This window comes from Uranotaenia lowii, unplaced genomic scaffold (assembly GCF_029784155.1).
Source record: "Uranotaenia lowii strain MFRU-FL unplaced genomic scaffold, ASM2978415v1 HiC_scaffold_763, whole genome shotgun sequence".
NCBI lineage: Eukaryota > Metazoa > Arthropoda > Insecta > Diptera > Culicidae > Uranotaenia > Uranotaenia lowii.
In genome coordinates, this window is record NW_026598715.1 from 1 (window position 1) to 22435 (window position 22435).

Sequence of the window (22435 nt, forward strand, 5' to 3'; positions counted from 1 at the left end):
TGGTGAGAATAAGTTTTCTTTGTGGCATCGAAGATACGGCCATATTGGCCACACAGGCTTATTGAAATTGATCCGAAACAACATGGTTGAGGGAATTGACGGCTGTGTTGGTGTGTCCGGTGACAAAGAAATTTGTGAGCCATGTATGATGGGCAAGCAATCTCGTTTGCCGTTTGATGGTGGTGTGTGTAGTAGATCGTCTCGTCCCCTCGAATTGATCCATACGGATGTATGTGGACCGTTTTCTCCTGCATCTTGGGATGGGGGAAAGTTGTTTGTGAGTTTTATCGACGATTTTACACACTTTACGGCTGTGTATGTGCTAAAAGCAAAAAGTGATGTGATGGATGCTTTTAGAAAATATGTTGCCATGGCTACCGCTCGGTTCGGGAAGAAGATTGCACGATTGCGGAGTGATAATGGGGGTGAATTTATGAACCAGACGTTCATGGAATATTGTTGTGAATCTGGCATTGTTATGGAACCCACGGTTCCGTACACCCCACAACAGAATGGTGTGGCGGAACGTATGAACCGCACCATTATGGAAAGAGCTCGTGCAATGTTGGATGAGTCTGGTGTAAATCGTTGTATGTGGAGTGAGGCTGTGTTGACTGCGGTTCATGTGATAAACCGTAGCCCTACATCTGCTTTGCGGGAAGCAAAAACACCATTTGAGATGTGGTTTGGTCACAAACCGAATGTGGCTAGACTGCGGGTGTTTGGTAGCAAAGTGTTCAGCCACATACCGAAGGAAAAGAGAACGAAGCTGGATGCCAAGAGCCACGTCTGTTATTTTGTTGGCTACGGCATGAATGGCTATCGGTTGTGGGATCCGCAACAACGGAAAGTGATTATTCGTCGTGATGTTATGGTGGAAGAACTAAAAGTGAAGAAAACAGTGGACTCCTACATCTACACAAACGATCATTTGGTATCGAACAAAGTGATGGACCGAGGTCCTAGTGAAATAGTTGAGACTGTACGAGAAATCATAACTCACCCGGAAGAAAAGAAAGAAGAGAACATTGACAGTGACCAACGGAGTGAGTATGATAGTGCTGAAAATGGTAGTGAAAGTGAAGATGATGCTGTGAGAAGAAGTGATCGTGAAAGGCGTCCTCCAGCGAAGTTGGCGGATTACGAAGTTTATACTGCATTTGCGTTAAACGCAGAGAATTTCGTTGAAGATATCCCGTGCAACGTCGTCGAGCTGAAGAAGCGTCCGGATTGGCCGGAATGGGAGAAGGCGATTTCCGACGAGCTGCGGTCACTGAGGAAGAATTCTACGTGGGATTTGGTAGACTGTCCATCTGGTGTCCGTGTACTGCCATGTAAGTGGGTATTTAAAGTGAAGCTTAAGGACGACGGAACCATCGACAGATACAAAGCCCGGCTAGTAGCTAAAGGCTGCTCGCAGCGCCATGGATTCGACTACCAGGAAACTTATGCGCCAGTTGTCAGAATTAGTACGGTGAGAGTTCTGCTGGCCATAGCTGTGCAACAAGGTCTTCATCTGCACCAAATGGATGTGCGCACTGCATTTTTGAATGGTGAGTTGTCGGAAACCGTTCTGATGCGTCAGCCTCCAGGATTTGAGCAGGGGAATAAGGTATGTAATCTCAACAAATCGCTATACGGCTTAAAACAAGCACCTCGAAGCTGGAATGAGCGGTTCAATTCCTTCGTCCTCAAACTTGGATTCAAAAGGTCGCAGTACGACAGTTGCCTCTACACGAAAAAGATTAAAGAACTGGTTTTGTATTTAATTCTTTATGTTGACGACATTATTTTGGCATCAAACTCGCTGGAAGAGCTCAAGAAGGTGAAGAGCTGTCTTAGTCGTGAGTTTGAGATGGACGATATGCAAGAACTTCGATACTTCTTAGGCATGAAGATAGAGCATAATAGGCAGGAAGGCAAATTGACCATTAATCAATCCCATTATATTCGCTCACTGCTTAAACGTTTCGGTATGGATCAATGTAAATCTGTATCTACTCCCCTCGAACCTAATCTCAAGTTGCAAAGAATTAGGGAAACCGAAACAGCAACCAAGAACCCCTATCGTGAACTCGTAGGTTGCTTGACATACCTCATGCTCTCCTCTCGTCCTGATATTTGTGCGGCCGTTAACGTCCTTAGCCGTTTCCAAATTGGTGCTACTGACGAACACTGGAACCATTTGAATCGTGTTCTTCGTTATCTGCAAGGAACCATCGAGTATGATCTGGTTTACAAGCGCAATAGTAATGCTGAACCGCTGATTGGTTTTGCAGACGCAGATTGGGGAAGCGACCTAGATGATCGGAAATCCACTTCGGGAAGCGTATTTCAAGTGTTTGGTAACACTGTGCTGTGGACAAGTCGAAAGCAACCAACAGTGTCCTTGTCATCCACAGAAGCCGAATACATGTCGCTTAGTCAAGCCGCTTGCGATGCAATATGGCTTCGGAATATTCTGGCAGAATTCGGGATCAAGAATATCGCCCCAATCACGGTACACGAGGACAACCAGTCTTGTATACATATTGCAACAGAACCACGGGACCAGAAAAGAATGAAGCACCTGGACATTCGATACAACTTCATTCGCGAATGTATCCAGAACGAAGACCTCAAGGTGGTGTACATTCCTACACAGAAGCAGTTGGCAGATGCATTCACCAAATGTCTACCAGCAGGACCGTTCAAGGAACATCGAGCTACGTTGGGTCTGAGAGGGGGTGTTGTGAAACAGACCTCTCCGTGTTATTAAACCAAATATGAGTAATGTGTACTCACAGTGTAACTCAATGTGTACTTCGATCTAAACGTGAATATATTTCTCTTTGTTCATTCTTAATAAATCCATCCATGCGCAAAGACCGTTGTTTTATTCCTCTCGTCAAAAAAAACCTAATTAAATCATTGTTTCATGCAAAACAAGTGCTTTTCAGCATCAAAAAAGTTTTATTGAAATTCACTAAATATGAAAGTAAGATTTTGAACCTTCGCACTGATGGTCGGTAGATTGATGAGAGAAATTCGACGTTTGAAAGATTTTTTCTTTTTTTTATTCAGTCTTCTTCCCCCAGGTTCTGATCCTTCATTTTACACTTTTTGAGCTCATAAGCATCATTAAGCGCGTTCAACAGCCAATTGAAATCGGTTTCAATCGATTTCGATTGGTAAATGGTTGTTCACTCAGCCAATGTTTTGGTCGAAACTAATCCAATTGACGTTCAATCAAGCCAATCGAAATCGATCGAAACCAATCGAAAACGATCAAGCTCGGAGGCAGGATTCGTTTCTATCGATTTCTATTACACTAACACACATGCAGTTGTTTACTGTCAAAAACAGCTGGTTTGGTTTGTTTCAACTTCTGTTGCATGTGACGTGGATGTGAATCGTGCAGTGCAAGGGAAAGTGGAGTCAATCGGTGCAGCGTCGGTGGTACAGTGTTATGGTGTCAGTTGCTGCAGCTTGGTTGGTGTGATCCTTGTTCGGTGGTGTGGTCCGTGTTCGGTGGTGTGGTCCGTGTTCGATGGTGCGGCGCTGGTAGCATCGGTCGGTGCTGTGTTGGCGGCATTGGTCGGTGTGCTCGCTGCAGCAAATGATGAGAAATTGCAAAGCAAATGCAAATTTGAACTGGATGTTGTCCTTGTATCTGTCCGATATGATACCAAATAAATTTAAAAACAATCCCCCGAGTTTTATTTAATAATATTTTGTTAATAATAATTTATTTTCCATATTGATCATGAGTAGATTCATTTTAGATTTTTTCATGAAGGGTAGGGTTTTTCTTCAAGGCGCATAAATGAAGAAACTTTTTTGGTTTATTAAAGTTTTATTGTAATGCAGAGCTTAAAATTATTGTAATGGAAGTACTCTCAGAGTTTCCACAACATGTTGGCCGCTTGCTGGATAGTGTCTCACTTTTCGTCCAGTGATCCTGCATGTTTCGATTGAAAACATGGCTTCCAGAGTAGAAAGAAGATTCCGTTTCTTGGCATGTCGAATGCTCTGATCAGGATCTACCAAGAATGATGCAGCAATTATGACCAGATCGCAGTTTCAACCGCAGCACTGATGTTGATATTGCTCTGGTTGGTGATGGCCAACGTTTGCAGTCCGCAAATTTTGTCCTCCGTGCTATATATAAGATGGTAAAAATGATAATAATGTTGAAAAAGGAATTATCATGAAATATGATTTATTATTCCATATTTTTTAACATATTTCTTGAACTACGAATGCTGGAGCGCTCAGTCGAATAGAAAATGACAACAAACTAAACGCATTAGTATTAGTGAGTAGCTGTTCAATCAACAGCCCAATTGAAATCGATCGAAGTCAATTGGAAAAACAGCTGATCAACTGTCAATCCATTTCAATTGATTTCGATTGGGTTTCGTTGAACACACCTATTGTTCATTTTTCCATTTTTTGCTATAAAATTATACATTTTTGTTTAAAAACATAAACTATGGCAACACTGCTGTCAACGTCAAAATTCCACACCGCGCATTCGAGCTGTTTGGTGATGGCGATTTTGGAACCGCACCGCACCAAAACAGAGGCAGCTCGAAAAATGGCCGTCCATCGGCTGGGTTGAAATGAACGAACGGCTTCGAGCAGCTTCTCGAGCACCCCTTCGCAAGTCGAGTGTGTTTTGTGAAACGTTTCGCGAGTGTTATTTGGGCTCCCTACTTTTCTGCACTGAATTTCCCGTGCTGTGGCGTTCCGTGTCGTGCAAAAAGTGTACCAAATCGAGCGTCGTGCATCCGGGAACCGTTTTCGTGTGTTTTCCGGTGCGTTCTATGCGGTTTAAGATCGTTTTACGTTGTAAGTCTGGGTCATGGAAAAAAGGCTAGAGTTCCATTTTCTTCTTGCTGGTTGAATTTCACATTTTGGTTCCGTTCAACAGAAGCACTGCTCGAATGCATGTGTGGGAGTGAGATAGCATTATAAGGATTCGGTGACAAGAAAAGGAAGAATCGAATTGCCGCTGTTGGCTTTCGATAATCTGCTTGTGAAAAAGTTTAATTTTTGAAAAGTTGTTATAAGATGAAATTAGTGCAGTGTCTGAGCGGTACACCTTACTTCAAGAAGAAAAAAATGGGATCATGAAGTCTTTACATGCAATGACGCACTCGAAGAAAACTTGGCAATTCATAGGATGAGGTTAAGTGTTTCTTTTTCCTTTTCTCTACGGTGTGAATGCGATAGTTGCATAAAATGGAAGCAAAGCTGTTCGAAAAAGGGTGCTTTGGGTGTTGAAATTTCAGCTTCGGAACATAGGAAGTAAACAGAATTATGGTCCGTGGAGTTGGGCAATGCGTGATCCATCTGCGAATTGTTTTGATCAAGTCACCCCGGCATTATAATTTAGGTATTTTTTCAAAATCATAGTGCAAAGTAAAGCGTACGAAGTGTAAAAAGAACAAAGTTAGCAGTGCCTGCCAATGATGAGCTACGGAAGAGAGAAAGAGTGCAAGCAATTGAAGAGAGGAAATTTAGCTCTATTCGAGCAGCATTTAATTGGGGCTTGAAAGTGCTCGAATTCCCGGAATAATTCCTAAATTCATGAAGACTTTAATTTTATAGTGAACACCACAGAAAATTTACGAATCATTATTCCAATCGCGTACTACAGCAATGATTATTGCTCAAAATGTTTCAGCCAGTTTCGGGTCAAACACGGATGAAGACGCTTTTCGGTAATATGTGTGAGCGAAGCGAAGAAAAAGCGGGTCGAGTTAACGACATGTTGTGGTGTGAGTGCTGATTTACCCGCCGTTCCGATCTCTTGCCAGTTCGTTGACTAGAAAACGAACACGAAAGTAAACAGAGGCGCCTCACACAAACACTTGCGCAATTCGTAGTACGGGAACCTCTATGCACAATGAGATTGTCGGTGAAATAATGGTCATAATTTTTATCATGCTTTTTCAAATGTCATAATCGTTGCCTTTGGTCTGATCCTTCTTTATGTAAATAAAAAAAAAAGTTTCCACTGTGTATACATAAGTTCCATATTTCACTAATCATAATATAATATTTGTACTTTTCTTCTACTTTTGTACGTATTCTGAGATTTCCTTATAATAGAAGCTTTAACATTTCAAAGCAAAGAAAACTATTTGCTCATAACTCATATATTGTTTCAATTTGTTCTAATTGCCCAAAAATATTGCTCTTTTTTTAATTATTAAATTGACCTGACAGCCATCAGCAGGATTTTATTGTTTTATTGTGGCTTTAATCCAGAACATAATAAACTTTGGACCTTGGTTTAGATTGACATCGAAAACCAAGGCTCTTAACATACCATCATTTGAAATTAATTGCTAAGCTTAGCTGACGTGTCAAAAAAAAATTTAGTTCGATGTGCTCTCTTGAATAATAATGGTATACATATAAGAATGTACAATGAACGGTCAGCTGTCTACAACTTTAAAGATGTAATCAATCTTCAACTAGGTAAGTACCTGATTTATTTGTTCTTCCTAAAAATATTGACAGACTTCTCGTCATAACAGTTCATACGAAGCTGTAAAGTCCACGTACGATGTACAATGCAATGGAGATTTCCTTAACTGATAATCCAAATATGCATGTGAGAACATTCTACGGCAAAACTTTTATGTATACATCAAATGAATCATTTTTTTTCTCCCGTAGAATGTCGACTAGAAACATTGGGAGTTTCTGAACGAAATGCTTATATCATGTGTCCTCTATTATAACTAAAAACGGTCTTGAATAATTTGGATTATTCGAATTCTTTAAACATTCGAAGGTTCCATTTAAATTTGCATATTTAAAGTTTGATGAGGATTTTAATTTGAGAAGAAACGATTAATTCTTTGGTCTTTTTGATTGATATTCTGAATAAGTCTCAACCAAGTGGTTCAGACCTCTTGAATTTCAAAATTAGTAAGGTGTTATGATATACCCAACGTAAACACTAAAAGCATGACCACACGAACTTCCAATCATCTCATTGTGCTTCGAATGTTATTTTCTGTTCCACCACTCATACAAACTACCTACATTGTGCTGGGCCATCAAAACGATTCTGCTATATCCGCGGATTTTTGTTGTCATCCATAGCTAGGTCGTGTTCCCTCAGCAGAACAGCACGATGTGAACAGCATGGAGTATCGGATGCGAATGGTTGTGTGCCAACATAGGTGAGGCCGTCATCAAAGCTGAAATGCAACATTGTATGTTGGTCCGCCTCGTCCGTTCATCCGTTGCTCCCTTTGGTTCCGAACTAAATCGAGCAGATTGTGTGACTGGCCGATACACTCCGATATCGCTTTACGCTAGTTCCGTATGTGCCCTTTTGGAAGCTCCCGCCGTTCGTTGCGGTTGAGGGCTAGCTATCAATTTATCGCGGCGATACAGCTTACCAGGAGGAACTATCCACGTTAGCCAAGCCAAGTGTGGGTCATCAAGTCCGAATGTAGGTGACGATGTCGTGTTTTCAACAAATAATATGTGTATTGGGTGAGAAAACATGGTGTGTGTTCACTCGACTGTTCTCCGCAACTCAACCCAGTATCAGCGATTGATGGTGATAATGTTCGTACAATGACATGGCCCAGACAGACATCAACGGCAATCAATATTATTACAAATTTACGACCATTCATCCCCCACGTACTAAAAAAAAGCCTTTATGTCGTTTACAGTGAAAATCCCCCAGTTGTAATATTCCTCAACAATTTGAAAGTGCAAAAATATAGAATAACATTCTGTGAGAAATTGAAAACAAAAAAGACTTATTCGAGGAGTGCTAGACCAAACAAATCAGTGAAACTGTGTGTGATAGTTAGGGCAAACCGGATACGAGATGCTGCAACCACAACAGGTGCTAAAGAATGGTCGATTCTGGTTCGCTGGCTGTCGCTGAGAATGTCCAGCATTGCGGAATCAACGGCACCCATAATAACAGCAACCTCAAGGATATCCAGGACAAAAAGCTAAAAATGAATAGTTCTGCTGATGTACCACCGGAATCTGGCTCATCGTCACCAGAACTAGTGGAGGAAAGTTCCGGAGATGGTCGTCAAGAAACGACATCACCTATTGTGGTGGAAGCTCTGGAGGAAGATTCGATTGATCAGCAGTCGAAAGAAGTGATTTGCATTTCAGAAGAGGATGAAGACCAAGAGAACGGTGATTTGTTGGAAGCTAATGGTTCCAGCACGACAGTCTCAGGAGAATCTTCAAAGAATGATCCGTCGGAAGTAGAACTCGTCGATAGTCAACTGGAAGAACAGTCTGAAATCGATCAAAGCAATGCCAACAGTATCGAAAAAACAGATTTGATGAATGAAATAGAAATCATTGAACTTTCATCTTCACCAATTCCAACGCCAGTACTAGAGGTAAAATCTAAAGGCCCAGCAGTAGATGAGGGTAACACCAAAATTGTAAATAATAACGAATCTTCTGCTACTTTGAAGCACAATAAAGTTGTAAAAATCTTAGACGGAAAAACTGCCAACAATAATGTCGTCCTTCAGAATTGTGTAGAACGTATACCCGCGCTTCAGGAATCTCCAAAGGAAGAGAATCATACCCCTAAACAAGTAGAAACCGTTGGACTTTCTGAGGAAAATCGAAAGGTTGAACCTTTGAAAATAAACCTTAATCGCGAACCCATCAGAACAGTTATCAAACTGCCATCGAGCTCGGCTACGGATTCGACACCAAGTTCGCCGAAGATCACAATAAAACCATTGAAACCTCCACCAGATGTAGATCATCCCCCTGTTAACAGCATTCCCAAGCTAACGATTAAACAGGTCATACATTCAAACGAATCCAGTTATAATGCTACAGCAACCGGTACAGAACAAATGCAGATCATTCCTAAACTGTTGATAAAAAACTCATCATCGGATGGATCTGGTGCGGATGGAACTGAACCACACATAGTGCCTAAGCTAACTATACGAGGGGTCAATCACAGCAGCTCACCTACTATCGTGTCTTCGATAAACACTTTAAGCAGCGATTCAGTTTCAAAAAGCACTTCCGTGTCGACCTCCATCAGTTCACCACCGATGGTTCCTAAACTCACCATTAAGAAAGACCTTAATCATCTGCTGAGTAGCCACGCTCATCATCCACCGCATCACAATAATCGGCTGGCAAAAGACGAAACTGTATCTGCAAACCAACCACCAATTCCGAAATTGCTTATAAAACCAATTCCAGATCCTTCTGCATCTTCGAGCAATTCCGAAACTACAGTTACTCCAGTCTTGACAAGTTCGGAAGGTGTCAAACTCACAATTAAACCAATCCCAGAACCACCAGCTGCAAGCAGCTCGAGCGAGGCAGACATCCCTGCTGTTACTGTTCCAGTTCTAACTAGTTCAGAAGGCGTAAAACTTACAATCAAACCTATTCCTGAGCCTCCATTACCAAAACTAACGATCAAAACAAATTCACTGGATTCCAACGACGCATCCGTTGTCTCTTCAACCAGCAATAGTTTTTCGCCAAAAGTAGTTACCCCTCAGCCAGCATCGCCGAGTGATCAGAATTCTAGCATTACATCTACTATTCCAAAACTAACAATCAAACCAATCCCTAAACCACCACCGATCGTATCTCGGGATCCTGCTGAGGTTCCCATTCCAAAACTGACCATCAAACCAATTCCTCCGAAACCGAGCCCATCCGAGGATAGCTGTTCAAGTGAAACCAGTATTAATTCATTAGAATCGTCGCCCATATCATCCTCTTCCTCTGCTGCCGGCTCAACGCTGAGTTCACCACCATCGGTAGTACCTAAACTAACGATAAAAGTTCCCAAAGAAAATGACTCCGTTGTAACGTCGCTACCGCAGTTGTCTGGTGGTTCCAATGTCACAATTACCTCAATGGCAGCTATCCCCACGATCCCAGTGGTCACCAAACTGAACATCAAACCGATACCTCCTCAACCGAAGGAATCTGAACTAGAAAAGGCACCTGCTGCAGAACCGAAATCGAAAGATAAGCCAGAACTTAGCGACCTTTCGAAGTCTCCGGTTACAGTTAGCATTGATTTCGAAGAACCAGAACCGAGTGTAATATCTAAACTTACCACTAAAACCACGACCGATATCAAGAATTTGGAAAAGGAAAACATAGTTAAACCGAAGGTGACAGTTAAATCAGTTACAAAACAGGATGCTGCGTCTGAGCCTGTATGTGCAGATAAATCGGCTACGCCTCCTAGTTCAACATCTTTGGAGGTAACAACGTCAACCAATTCAAAGCTGGCAGATTCAGGATGTGATTCTCCACGGATTATACTCAAAATCAATAAAGGAAGTTCTTGCACAACAACGACGACAACAACTTCTCCAACACCCGTTGTTCTACCCATATCTCCGGTATTAACGAAAACAGACAATAAAATTGATAAATCTGAGCAATCTGTCGACCAGGAGTTGAAGCGACCTGCTGAAGATACGACGGTCAAATCATCCGAAGAACCGGAAGCGAAAAAACTCAAACTTACAATCAATCATGTAATGTCCGAATCACCGGATCCAATTGAATCTGTTTCAGATAATGCTATTTTTGAGGGAGATGTTATTGTGATAGACGATGACAGTAAATCCGATAACAACGAAGACCCTCTAACAACTGCCGCTGAACCCGAACAAAAGCGATCACCACCTCCGCTGATTGAGATTTCTAAAGTGAACTCAATAGCAGTCACTCCTGTAGTAGCAGCAACTCAAGTAGAGCATGAAACGGAGAACAAATCTCCAGAAAAAGTTGCTAAAATAAAACGAGCACGACCGGTTGTGCCAGCAGTGGCAACCCAAGAACCGGAAACTCGACCTCGTCGAGCCGCTGCCTTGCAAGTTATACCTGCATCGGTACTATTGCGGCGGAATCCAACAGTAACTACGCCGCCTCCATTGCCAGCTTTGATTCCGGTTGTACCACCCGTTACACCATCGGTTACTCCTCCTGTGGATCCACTTCCTGCCTTGGTGAAAACTAACATTACAAGTGTGTTACTTATCGAAAATGAAGACGGATCGAGTTCGGACTGTATGATAGTTGATGATCCACTCAACTTAGTCGACAAAAATGGAACCTGTAGCAATAGTAACAGTAACAGCAGCTTTAATGTTCCATCACACACCCTTACCGAAACTCCTACCTTGGCTCTCAATTTACCAATCAAAACAACTCTGGCTGAAACTGTACTTCCACCTGTTGGGCGAATGAGTACCAGAAGTGGACACGTACCACAACCAAAAGAAGCTACGCACAAAGCCTCCGATAAAGATTCCGGTCTTGATGAGGGTAAAGCTGATTCAGAAGAATGTCCTACCCCAGCGAAACGGGCTCGCGGTCGACCCAAACGAATACGCATGGAACCCTCGGTAGTGGTGGAGAACAATGCTGAAACGGTAGAGGCCTTAAGCAAACCAACCGCCGTAGAAATAATGCTTGAGGCCAACGGTGAAACCAGTTCATCCGAGCTTCCTGCCATCATGGCGCTGACCAAAGAAACCCGGGGATCGCCTCGGGTATTACTGAAAGCGTTAACACCTAGTCGGTTGGATTCGGCAGAAAAAGTGTCACCAGGAAAAACAGCCGCTATTCCACCGGAAGAATCCACGGTGATACAGGAGAATAACGATTCTACAACGATGTCATCCTCGGATCAGCTTAGCGTCAGCGATGAAAAAAGCCAAGAGAGCAGTCCGGTACAACTAATTCTAACACCAAAGTAAGTGATCGAGAAAATCGGTTTTCCCAATAGATTAATCGTGGTTAGAACCTATTTAACACATACATTTTTCTACATATTCTCAGAACCCGCGGCGTAGGTCGCGGACGAGGCCGAGGTGGCGGTCGTCCTCGGGGCAGTGGTCGAGGGCGTGGTCGAGGAAAACTTATTGAAACACCCATGACGGAACCCAGAAGTAAGCACGATAATTTTGTTTGTACCTTTCATAGAACAATCAACCCGATTATTTTGTTAACTTACAACTTTATTTCACTTTTACCCTCCCAGAATCAATGGAGGAAGGCAGTGAGGTCCCAGGTATTTCCTCGGAACCACCAGCCCGGCGAGGTCGAGGTCGAGGTAATTGGGGCGGCCGTGGCCGTGCACCTGGTCGAGGTAGCCGTGGCGGCCGCGGACGAGGACGTGGCTCACGCGGTGGTTCCCGATCAAATTCAGCCAGCCCTCAGAAATCAGCGGGAAGCAGTCCGACGAAAGGACAGCAACCCTTTGGAGAATTTGCTACCCCCGATGTTAAGGTAAGTGCTGAAGATTAATTGTTTACTTGAACCTTTGGAACTGTTGAAATGTTTACAAATATGATAACTACTTAAACCATGTACAAAAACAATGGTTCCAAAAAGCTCATTTCGTACTACTATTTGTTCAGAAAGCGCTTCCACTATAAAATCGATAAAAATCTTCATATGAATTATTTGATGTAGTCGTATGGAAAAAAAGCTTTTATTATTGTTTTTAACTGACAAAGATTACACCTAGGTCCTTAATTGTGTCGAACCTTTCAAGGGGGAAATTATTCATAACGTAATTATGGCGGAGCAAATTGCATGATCTTTAGAAACTCTTTAGCTTTAAAGTCGAAAAAGCTTTAAATCGCCTGCGTAAAACAGCTTTGGTAAGGTCAGCTGGTAGAAAAAATCGTTCACGAACATTATAAATATTAGTGGCCCAAGATGACTACCATAGGGAACACCAAGGTATCACGATGTTCACATCATAAGTTTATCATAAGTTTATGAGGCACTCGATCAAAGGCTTTAGAGAAATCTATGTAAACTACATCTACTTGCTGGCGTTTTTCGAGTTTTGGCAAAACGGGATTAGTGAATGACATCAGATTTGAGGTGGTCGAGCGTTTTCGCATGAATCCGTGTTGAGCATCGTCATTTAATTGTTTATTTCCAGGCTTGTGGGAATGTTTAATTTCTAGCATACATTTCACTGAATTTACTTTGATACACACTTTGGATTCTGACCACCCCATCAAAGCAATAAAGTGATCTTTGGTCACAGTTCGTAGTAGTGGTCACATTTTAAACTTTCGTGTAATCGTTTTTCCCATGGAAATAAAACGTACATGACAGGCCGATAAACAGACCAGAAAGTTCAAAACTACATATTATGTAAAGACGAGATTTTCTATCGGATGTTTATGTATTGTGATCTAATGACCCATTTGCTTCTAATGAGCTTCGAATCTGGCGCAGGCGTTAGGCAGGCCATCCGTGCATCAGTTTGTTTCATTCAGAGAGGTAGGAAACCCAGATCAAAACAAAACGTGAAACCATCGATGTCGCTGTTCTTCCCAAAGAGAGAAACGAAAAAACTGCACTCATCACAAAATTCGTAACAACGGACGCCTATCAGTTGGTGGATTCGGTTGCTGGCGGCGGCGGCCAAAGAGTCGTCGTCAGAGCAGTTGGGTACTCCTAGAATGCTAGTTGAAGAGAGTCGAATCGTAGCCGTAGCTGTCGATGGTCGATCGGATTCAAATTCACCAATTGCCGTAACCCGACTTTGGGAGGCAAACGTAGATTTCTACAATAGACCAAATTCGAGCAGTTTCGTAGGGATGGAAAAAAATGGACCGACACCAGGAGCCTGTCAGTGTCAGGTTGTTGTACGCGACCGGGCTGTTTGGCAGATATCAGCTGAGAGTGCGGTGGGTGTGGGTGGCGAATTTGCACACACGAAGAAGGGGAAGTGAAAATCAACCAAACCAGCCAGCTGAAATCGTAATGACCATCGAATCGACACGGTAGCGCAAGGCACGGCACGGCTTGGCAGGCAAGACAACAAGTGTGTGCAGGGGAAAACTTCATAGGATAAGAAACCGTCTGACGAAAGGGCGGGCGAGCGAGCGGTGTTGTGTTCGTTCGTTGTCATATTTAGCTTGCCGGTCGGTTTGCCGGCAAAGATTGCGAGAGTTACGAAACGGCAGGACGCCGCGGCGTCGAGATCGGTTGTTTACTAACAGATAGTTGGTCACACCGTACTACTCGGCGTCTTCGATAACAGCAAAATAATATGATTGGTCTGTTGCGTTCCGCACGATAACAGATCGATGAACTCGGAAATGTTCCTAATCTGTGCGAGACCCGTGCATATAAATTATATTCAATATTAATTTTTTTAAGTAGCTTCTTCCCATGATTCCATAATCACTGGAATATTAATGTTCATATCAAATTCTGCGTCAAATATTACAATTCGAAAATTTTGAATTCTCATGCTTAATACAGGGTTGCTAGCGAACCGGGAGAACCGGGAAAAACTTTGGAATTTCATCACGTCCCCGGGAAACCGGGAATTTCGGCACCTCATCGGGAAAATTGACATATTTGAAATTTTTTCACGAAATTTTAAAAATATTTTTAAATTTTTTGCAAAATTTAAGAGTATTTTTGAGAGTCTCGATATAGATTTATCTCATAAACGCTTGCTTTCGTTCATTAGTAAACAAAGTTGGAATCGCTCTTTTAACTAATTGCGGAGAAATATGAGTTATCTGATTATTTCACTCTCCGCAAGTGTGCTACACTTAAAAGCATAATTCAAATCTTATAAATAAATAATGAAACTATTATCGACAAAACTAACTACAGTCGAACCTGGTTATGTAAGAGTCCAAAGGACTGAACTTTTTTTCTCGCTTAAATAGGTTTCTAACTTAACCAGGTTCTTGTTTATAGAGGGTCAGCAACATATACAAATGCATTAAATTATCTAGAAATGCAACTATTCAGTACGTATTTGATAAAAATCCACCACACACCAGTTGATGCATCAGTTCGAATTTTTCTTGGTTTAGTCAGGAAAACGACTCTAGCTTATAGAGGTATTACACTCTTACGTGCAGAGGTTTTGTGCTTTGCAAAGTTTGAGACTTGATGTTTTATCTCACTATAGAGGTTTCTCGCACATCCAGGTTCGACTGTACCAGTTTTAGTTTTGACGTCAAATTATTCAGTGTTCGATAAACATATTTCATAAAATTATTTTCTGCAAAAAGCAAATAATTTAGCAGCGTGAAACGTTTTTAAGCAGACTTTTTTCACCAGAAAAGATATTGCTTTTCCAATGTTGTTGTGTATTTCGTTTGAATTGGCCTGAGGCCTGAGGAACGAAGCATTACATCGCAAATGTTAAGTTTTAATTCATTATCCGTTAAGCTGTTGCTTAAAGTTTCCGAAATCTAAGGTCTTAACCCTGATATAAAAAATAATATCTTACACTCAAACAATTAAAGCTCAGCCCTGTATTATACACTATTTCTATATTTTCACGAACCTTTAGTTCAAATGACTATTACTAAAGTCATGCATTGTTTTGTATTAAAAAAAACATTTTTATTAAACATGTCTTTGGATTTGTACAAAAAAAATATAACTGCATTTAGAAAATAACTAAATATTTTCCTGCAATCTGATGATTTTAAGTTTTGTAAGACAAACCTCCATTCAAGTTAATTTCGATGTATTGTTAACATATTTCTAAACAAATTATCCTTTTTTTTCTGGAACTCTATAAAAATTCTAGAAAATTTATATAGGCTGAAAAGTACCACATTATAGTTTCAAGATCAATTTAACCGGAATAATGTTTGCAAAATTGTTGAAATTGTGTAGCAAAACAACGTAAAGATTACGTGTTAGAAGACGCCGAAGTGTTTGGCATGATTTCTAATTAGTTCACAAGTTTTGGGATACACTTATTAGAAATTTGAAGCCTGTTATATTAATTTTTTTTATTCGCCATGATTTTATATCAAGACGATTATAATAAGTATCGGGAATATAATCATTTATAACCGGAAAAAAACCTGGGAAAAACCGGGAAAAAACTTTGGAATTTCAAAACGAAAAATCGCTAGTAACCCTGTTAATAGCGAGCAACCCCCAAAAGGTCATAGATAAACTCGATCGATAGAAATTGTATTATACATTTTTCTACTGAATTTCAACTTCTCTGACTATCCTAGTTAACACATTAAGGATCGCGAAGAAATCTAAGCCAAGAAACACTGGACATCGGCTTTTCTATATGGATCAAATTCTACAAATTTAGTATTTTTGAGTTACCGAAAGTGTTGTGTTCCATTTTGTTAAATAGAATACCATTATAAAATTTTTACCTAATATTTAAGTTATGCTTCTAAGAGCACATTCACGGCAAGCGAAAATAACAAGAATTAACGTAGTTGGCCCGCAATGTGTTAACGAAAAGTTTTGCTTTAATTACCAACTATAAGTTCAAATATCGCTGAAATATGAATTCCAGTCTCTGTGAGTATTCGACGGCTGAGAAATCCTGCGTTGGTAAATTAACCTTACACGATTATTAGACGATATTAGAGATGTACCGAATATCACCCAAAAATCGCCAAGCCGAGTTTTCGGCCCACCGAATAATTGAACCACACGCATAATGTGTGTTAATCTTTAGTGAACAACCGTAATTGTAACCATGCAAATAATTTAGTATAAAAAGAATTAAATATGTTAAATAAAAGTAAAAAAAGTATTCCTATATAGTTCTAGCCTCAAGTATGTTAAGGTCTCTTCTGTCCACACTCGCCAAAATAACCAACAACGATATATCGATTTGAAGCTCAAACATCACATCTGGGTTGGTTATTTTCGCCAGTATATGCTCCTTTTGCTCAGTGCTAAACTGCCGTTGGAAGCATAATTGTCACAAGTTAAGGCCCATCGTGAAAAAATCTTATTTTATCATTAACTCAAAAACGCGACACAACTACACAGCAAATTTTTTCATGCTGGAAACCAGCAAAATTTCAACTCACTTTGCTTCAGCGTTTGAAAACAAACAGGCTCCAAGTTGACAACTGGAATGTTGATTTTTCAGCAAACGAGACCAATTGCTGAAAAGTCCAGCAATTTGAAACCCGATTGCTGATTATTCGGAAAAAATGACAAGAACACTACCAAATACTGAAAAATCCAGCAATTGGAAAATCGATTGCTGGTTTCCAGCAAATGTTTTGATTGATGAACGTTTCCAGCAATTTTTTTTTGCTGAAAATCGAGGCAAAAATTTACTGTGAATCCATGGGGAACGGTTGAAAGATTAAATTCCAGCTGGACTTGTTCCTTAAAATCTGTTTCTATTTCGATTCCCCTGGTTTTAACCGAAAAAAGTTCATCATGACGGGGAATCGGAATAAAAAACAGTTTTATCAATTTCATATTTCAACCATTCCCCATCGATTACACCTTGTCACAAAACGCGAAAAACGCAATTAAAGATTCACAAAAAGATTTTGATGTAGCACTGTAGCACGTATCCGGGCCGGAAATTTGATTTAAAAATTTTCGACAAGAATCCAGGCAAATTGAATAAATCCGAGCAAATTCCGGCCTTCTTTCAATGATATCTTGGCTATCTGGCAACCTTATATTATCATATGAGCCTCGATGATTTTTTTCGAAAATGGACTATTTTTTCAATAAAAATCCGTGTGTGACAATTATGCCGCGATATTGTGAGAATAGTCAAAAAATGGTCGCATATTTTTCACAACACAAACATTTTCCAGTAGTTATTTGGTTTGGCATTTCTTGTAAAGTATATGTGTTTTATTCGTGAATGGTTTTGAATTTTAAAATTTTAACGTTCTTGATAGTAAACGGAAGCATTTTTTTTTTGTATTGCTGCTTACCTAACTCATGACCGGAATCATACTCTACAACACTAAGTATGCAGATCTTCACTATTATAATTCACATTGTTAGACTTGCTTTATGTTTGTTAACTGATGATCTATCGTATAAACGTTATTTTGTCGAAAAAAACATAACTTATGATGCATTTCGGTTTACAAACAAATATTCCACGGAAATGCAGTAAAGATCGTAAGAAAGGCACTCCCAGAATCTTTGGAAGAAGATGGAATACGAACCAGTAAATTATGTTGAAGCTTACAGTCTTGGAGCTGACATTGGTTTGTTCTTTATTTCGGATCTGGCAAAAAGTTTTTTGAAGCGATCTTTTTGTTGTTCGCATATGTCCAGGCTGAATTTATAATTTTATCCAAGTAATAGTTATGTGCTAACAGGTTCTTAAGAGTCCACTTTTGAGGCGCATTATTTGAAAATTTCGCTGCATTCAGTTTTTTGGTCCATTTACTGGAGATTTCCATGCAAGAAAGCGAAGCAAGCTAATCATCGTTTAGCTTGCTTCAGTTAGAATTTAAATACAGTTTTGCTCATATTGTGGCGCTCCTGGCGGACGGATTTGGAAGCTCTTGGCGCCCATGTGTCGGGAATTTTGTCAGCTTCACGAATGTATTTTTGACATTCCGCAAATTAACTGTACTTTGTAAACAATCAACATGGAAGCCCAAATCCATTGTGGCCAATCGTCGGAGTAGAACTGTCGACCGGAAACTGCATGGTAAAATTTTGAAGACGATCAAGAGGAATTCCAGTCGGACAATGACTAACCCATAAATTTCGGTGCTGCCCATAGTACCCTGAGGAGAATTCGACTGCGGGATGGAATAAAGTCGTATCGAGCTAGCAAACAACTAAATTGGACCATAAAACATAATAGTGTGGCCAAAATCCGTGCTCGGAAGTTATACGACGGGTGTCTTCTGATGGACGATGAAACCTATGTCAAGGCTGACTTCGGGCAAATCCCAGGTAAAAAAAATTACTTGGTAACGGTCTGTGATTTCACAGAATTTGTGCCACAGAACACAGAATTTTGAAATATTCACAGATTTCACAGAATTTTTGAATTTCGAATGGATTTCCGAAATTATAATTTTTTTGGCCAATATAAAATTTAGATTTATTACCTTAAATTAGAAAAGTATGATAAAGATTGGTAATGTTAATTGATCCCAACTAAAATGTTAAATAAATTTATCATGAATTTTCAATGACCTACCGACCGAACCATGAAAACAACTGGGCTGTCCATCTCATCGAAGCACAGCACGAGGGATTTTCGTGCAAGATTCTGCACGACGGTGTCTTGTCCGATCCAATCCCGGTAACTGCTAGAGTGAGACAAGGATGTATCTTATTACCGCTAATTTTTCTTATCGTAATGAATAAGATTTTGAATGGATCGCTTGACTGTAGACTCAACCGAGCATTGCCGTGGTATCCTTTGACAACGGAGCAATGAACGATCTTGACTTGGTTGACGATATTGTTTGGCTGGCCCAAAAACAACCGAATATGCAGATGGCCATACCGAAAGCTCCAAGATAGCAGGTCTCAAAGTCAATGTCGGAAAGACCGATTCGATAGAAATCAACACAGAAAATCCTTCCAATTTGAGTTTTCAAAAGTCGGCTAATTTGAGACACCTTTTCAGAATCAGAAGCCAATTTTGTAGAACGCGGTTTACATGGCGGTGGTTTGATGGTACATACAATTTACCTCTGACCAGAGATGAGCAAACACGGAAAAAATTGCATGGGTATTCCAAAGACGTTGTCATGATAACTTTACCATTTCTGCGTTATAGTATTTTCAACCACGCACAGTATAACATCAATTTTGTAAAAGCGCGCATGAAATATTATTGAAATTACTATGTACCTGGTAATTTTCGGTAACTCTCAATGTTTGTTGTCGAAAATACTATGGTCATGATAATTTCATCATAATTTATATTACAACTAGCGTCCGCATAGTAATTTAGACATTGTGGCTCCAATTCCTATCAACAAAATACTACGCACATGGTACTTACTTTGAGAACAAATATTATTGACACAAAAACATCAGTGTGTATGATAATTTTACCATGGTAAACATTCTTGTTTTTTGTACTATTGAAGGATCATTAATCATCAAACCCGCGAGTAAACAAACAAATTTTGAGCTGCTTTCAAGTTTCATAACTTTGAAAAAAAATTTCCAGAGCATCGGGAGAACAGACTGACATTGACCGACGTATGTCGGAAGTTTGAATTGCAATGTTTTTCATAAAGTCATAACGCATGCATGCAAATAAACAAACAAACATGCATAGTAATTTTACTATTCAAATCAAGCTCCTCGTGCATCACACATACTAGTTTCATCATGAAACATATCAATGTTACTAGGCACGAAGTAAAACAATGCATCATTTCATTGACAGTTTTACTAAAACGCAGTCGAATTTACTATGTGCAGCTAAATTGAGCACATGGTAAAATAGCTATGCGTAAGGTATTATAAACAACAAAACATATTTGACTCAAAAATATGGTTGCCTGTTGTTCATTTAAACCACGGGTTTAGTAGTTTTACTATGCTTTTTTTTGTGTGAAGGCCCTTTGAAGCGTTGCTATTTATTTCAATAATACGTTTTATAGAAACGTTGTAAATTATCAATTAGTAAGCTGACAACAGGCAAGGTAACCTATATCAGACCAAAGAATAATTTAAGCTTCCAAGGTTTTTATTCTAAAACAAATTGATCATTGTGTGCCACCCTAACGTATGTATGTACGTACGAAACAGCTTGTTGCTGAGCTGATAGTCGCTGAAACCGTCAATCATACTCGCCAAGAACAAGTGACACGACAGTTTCACTTGTAGAGAATATACGAAGTGTTTTCTGATTCACTCAAAATTGGTCACATTCCATTAATGAGAGCTAGCTGCACATTCTGCCCGAGACAATCGGTTTCGAGTCGAAATAAAATGCTTGTATGAGCAACTTTACAGAGGGCACTGGTTGAAGTTACATACATACATACAAATATGGGTTTAAAGGACAAGACAACAATTACTTGCTTACTGAAATGGGCATCGAGAACGAACCTTTCAAAAAAGAAATGGAAATTCTTTCGTCGACTTCAAGTAATGTAACCGAGCACTCTTTCTCTTTGCGCATTTTTTTTCATTGCATTATTCAACGCTTTATTTGATGCAAGAGTCCTATATAGAACAAACTAAGAGGGGAAAGAAACATTATTTTTGTGGGAATGAAATCATGTTTCAATGAATCGTCTTGTGGAGTTTGAAATAGATTTGGACGACTTTTACAGATTATATAAAACCAAAGTGGAAAATTTTCCACAGAATTTTCCATATTGCTACATGTCATAACTTTAGGGCGTTGAATGAAATAGTAACAACCTAATTATAGAAATAGGGATCGATTGATCATCTTGGTGGTTGAGCCACTGTTGACTGTTACTATAAAAGCAATAACTGCTGGCGATATTTTTAAACCTGCCCAAAGGCAAAATACCAATCCAAGCCAAAGTATCTAGGGTTGCTCCAAGAGGTAACATTCGTGTTTCGCCAGCTGCGGTGTGCAGTGCACCTGATATTTTATTACTGCTTTGCAGGTCGAGAGACCGCAAAGATACCTACTTCTTCTCAATATGGTTGCATAAACTTGACGAAACCGACCCATACTATGGAACTCGGGGTGTGCTGTTTGTGCTGTGCTATGGTGCCGTTAAATCAAAACTCACACCAACGAACGTACGAGAGCATATAGCATATCAAACGGTGTCGTCGTCTCGTGTTGGTATGATGTTTGTTACTGCCCCCTGCATGCACATCCCCCTTCCCAATTTCCAATCCTATCCGATCTGTTGGCAAAATCTTGTCTTGACGGAATGATGATGATGAAATTGTAAAAGCAGACACAATGATATGGAAGAAATTAGCGAAGAGGCCTTGTCGAGCGAGCAATAAAAATCGTTTTCGCTGATTTGTGCTGAGCGCAATGTGTTCGAGTTATGATGATGAGCGTTCTCGGGAGCGGTTTTGTTCTATAGGTATCTATACCATATTTCAGTTGATTTGGTGCCGCCCATGAGATTTAATGAGCGAACAATGTTTGAAATATAATAAATTAACATTTTTTTTCGGATCACTCGACGAATTACTAGAGTGATAGAATTTTTATAGAGCTACTGTCACACCGTTCTGAGTTGTATTACGGATATTCTTTTGAATAACTTTCAACGTCTTCTCCAACATCATTATACAGAATAGAGTTCAATGGGTTTATCTCAGCTTTTAGGTTGGAAGCTCATGATGGAGTTTTAATAAGTAACGCATATAAATGCCATTCAAGTCAGCTGTTCTTTTTCATTTACCAACATTAGACAAAACAGGGAAAATAAAAAATTTGCGTCCTTCATTTTTCTTTTCAACGTTATATTTGTTAGATTTAAACATGCATTGCAAACATTACTACGGCCAGGCTAACCATGTGGTAAATACTGCAAAAGATACCGGAACAAGGGAAGGGATAAAGCGTGGAGTTCCCTGCCAAACGCTTCATATAGGTCAATACTGATGTTATGAAATCGCTTGGTACATCTTTGTACCTGAAAATGATCACATTTTCATATGTGATGAAAGAAATTAGAGAAACATGAACTATCAAAGA

At 40.0% G+C, this 22435-nt stretch overlaps 1 protein-coding gene across 1 annotated transcript; it reads left to right on the top strand.

Moving 5' to 3' along the window:
• Positions 1-4609: 4609 nt before the first annotated feature.
• Positions 4610-12288, top strand: LOC129760781 (mucin-2-like; the record flags this gene model as incomplete). Its single annotated transcript, XM_055758450.1, has 4 exons — positions 4610-4799; positions 7689-11752; positions 11839-11948; positions 12041-12288. Coding segments are annotated over exons 2-4 (4233 nt in total), but the record flags the coding sequence as incomplete, so codon positions are not given.
• Between the last annotated feature and the right edge of the window lie 10147 nt (positions 12289-22435).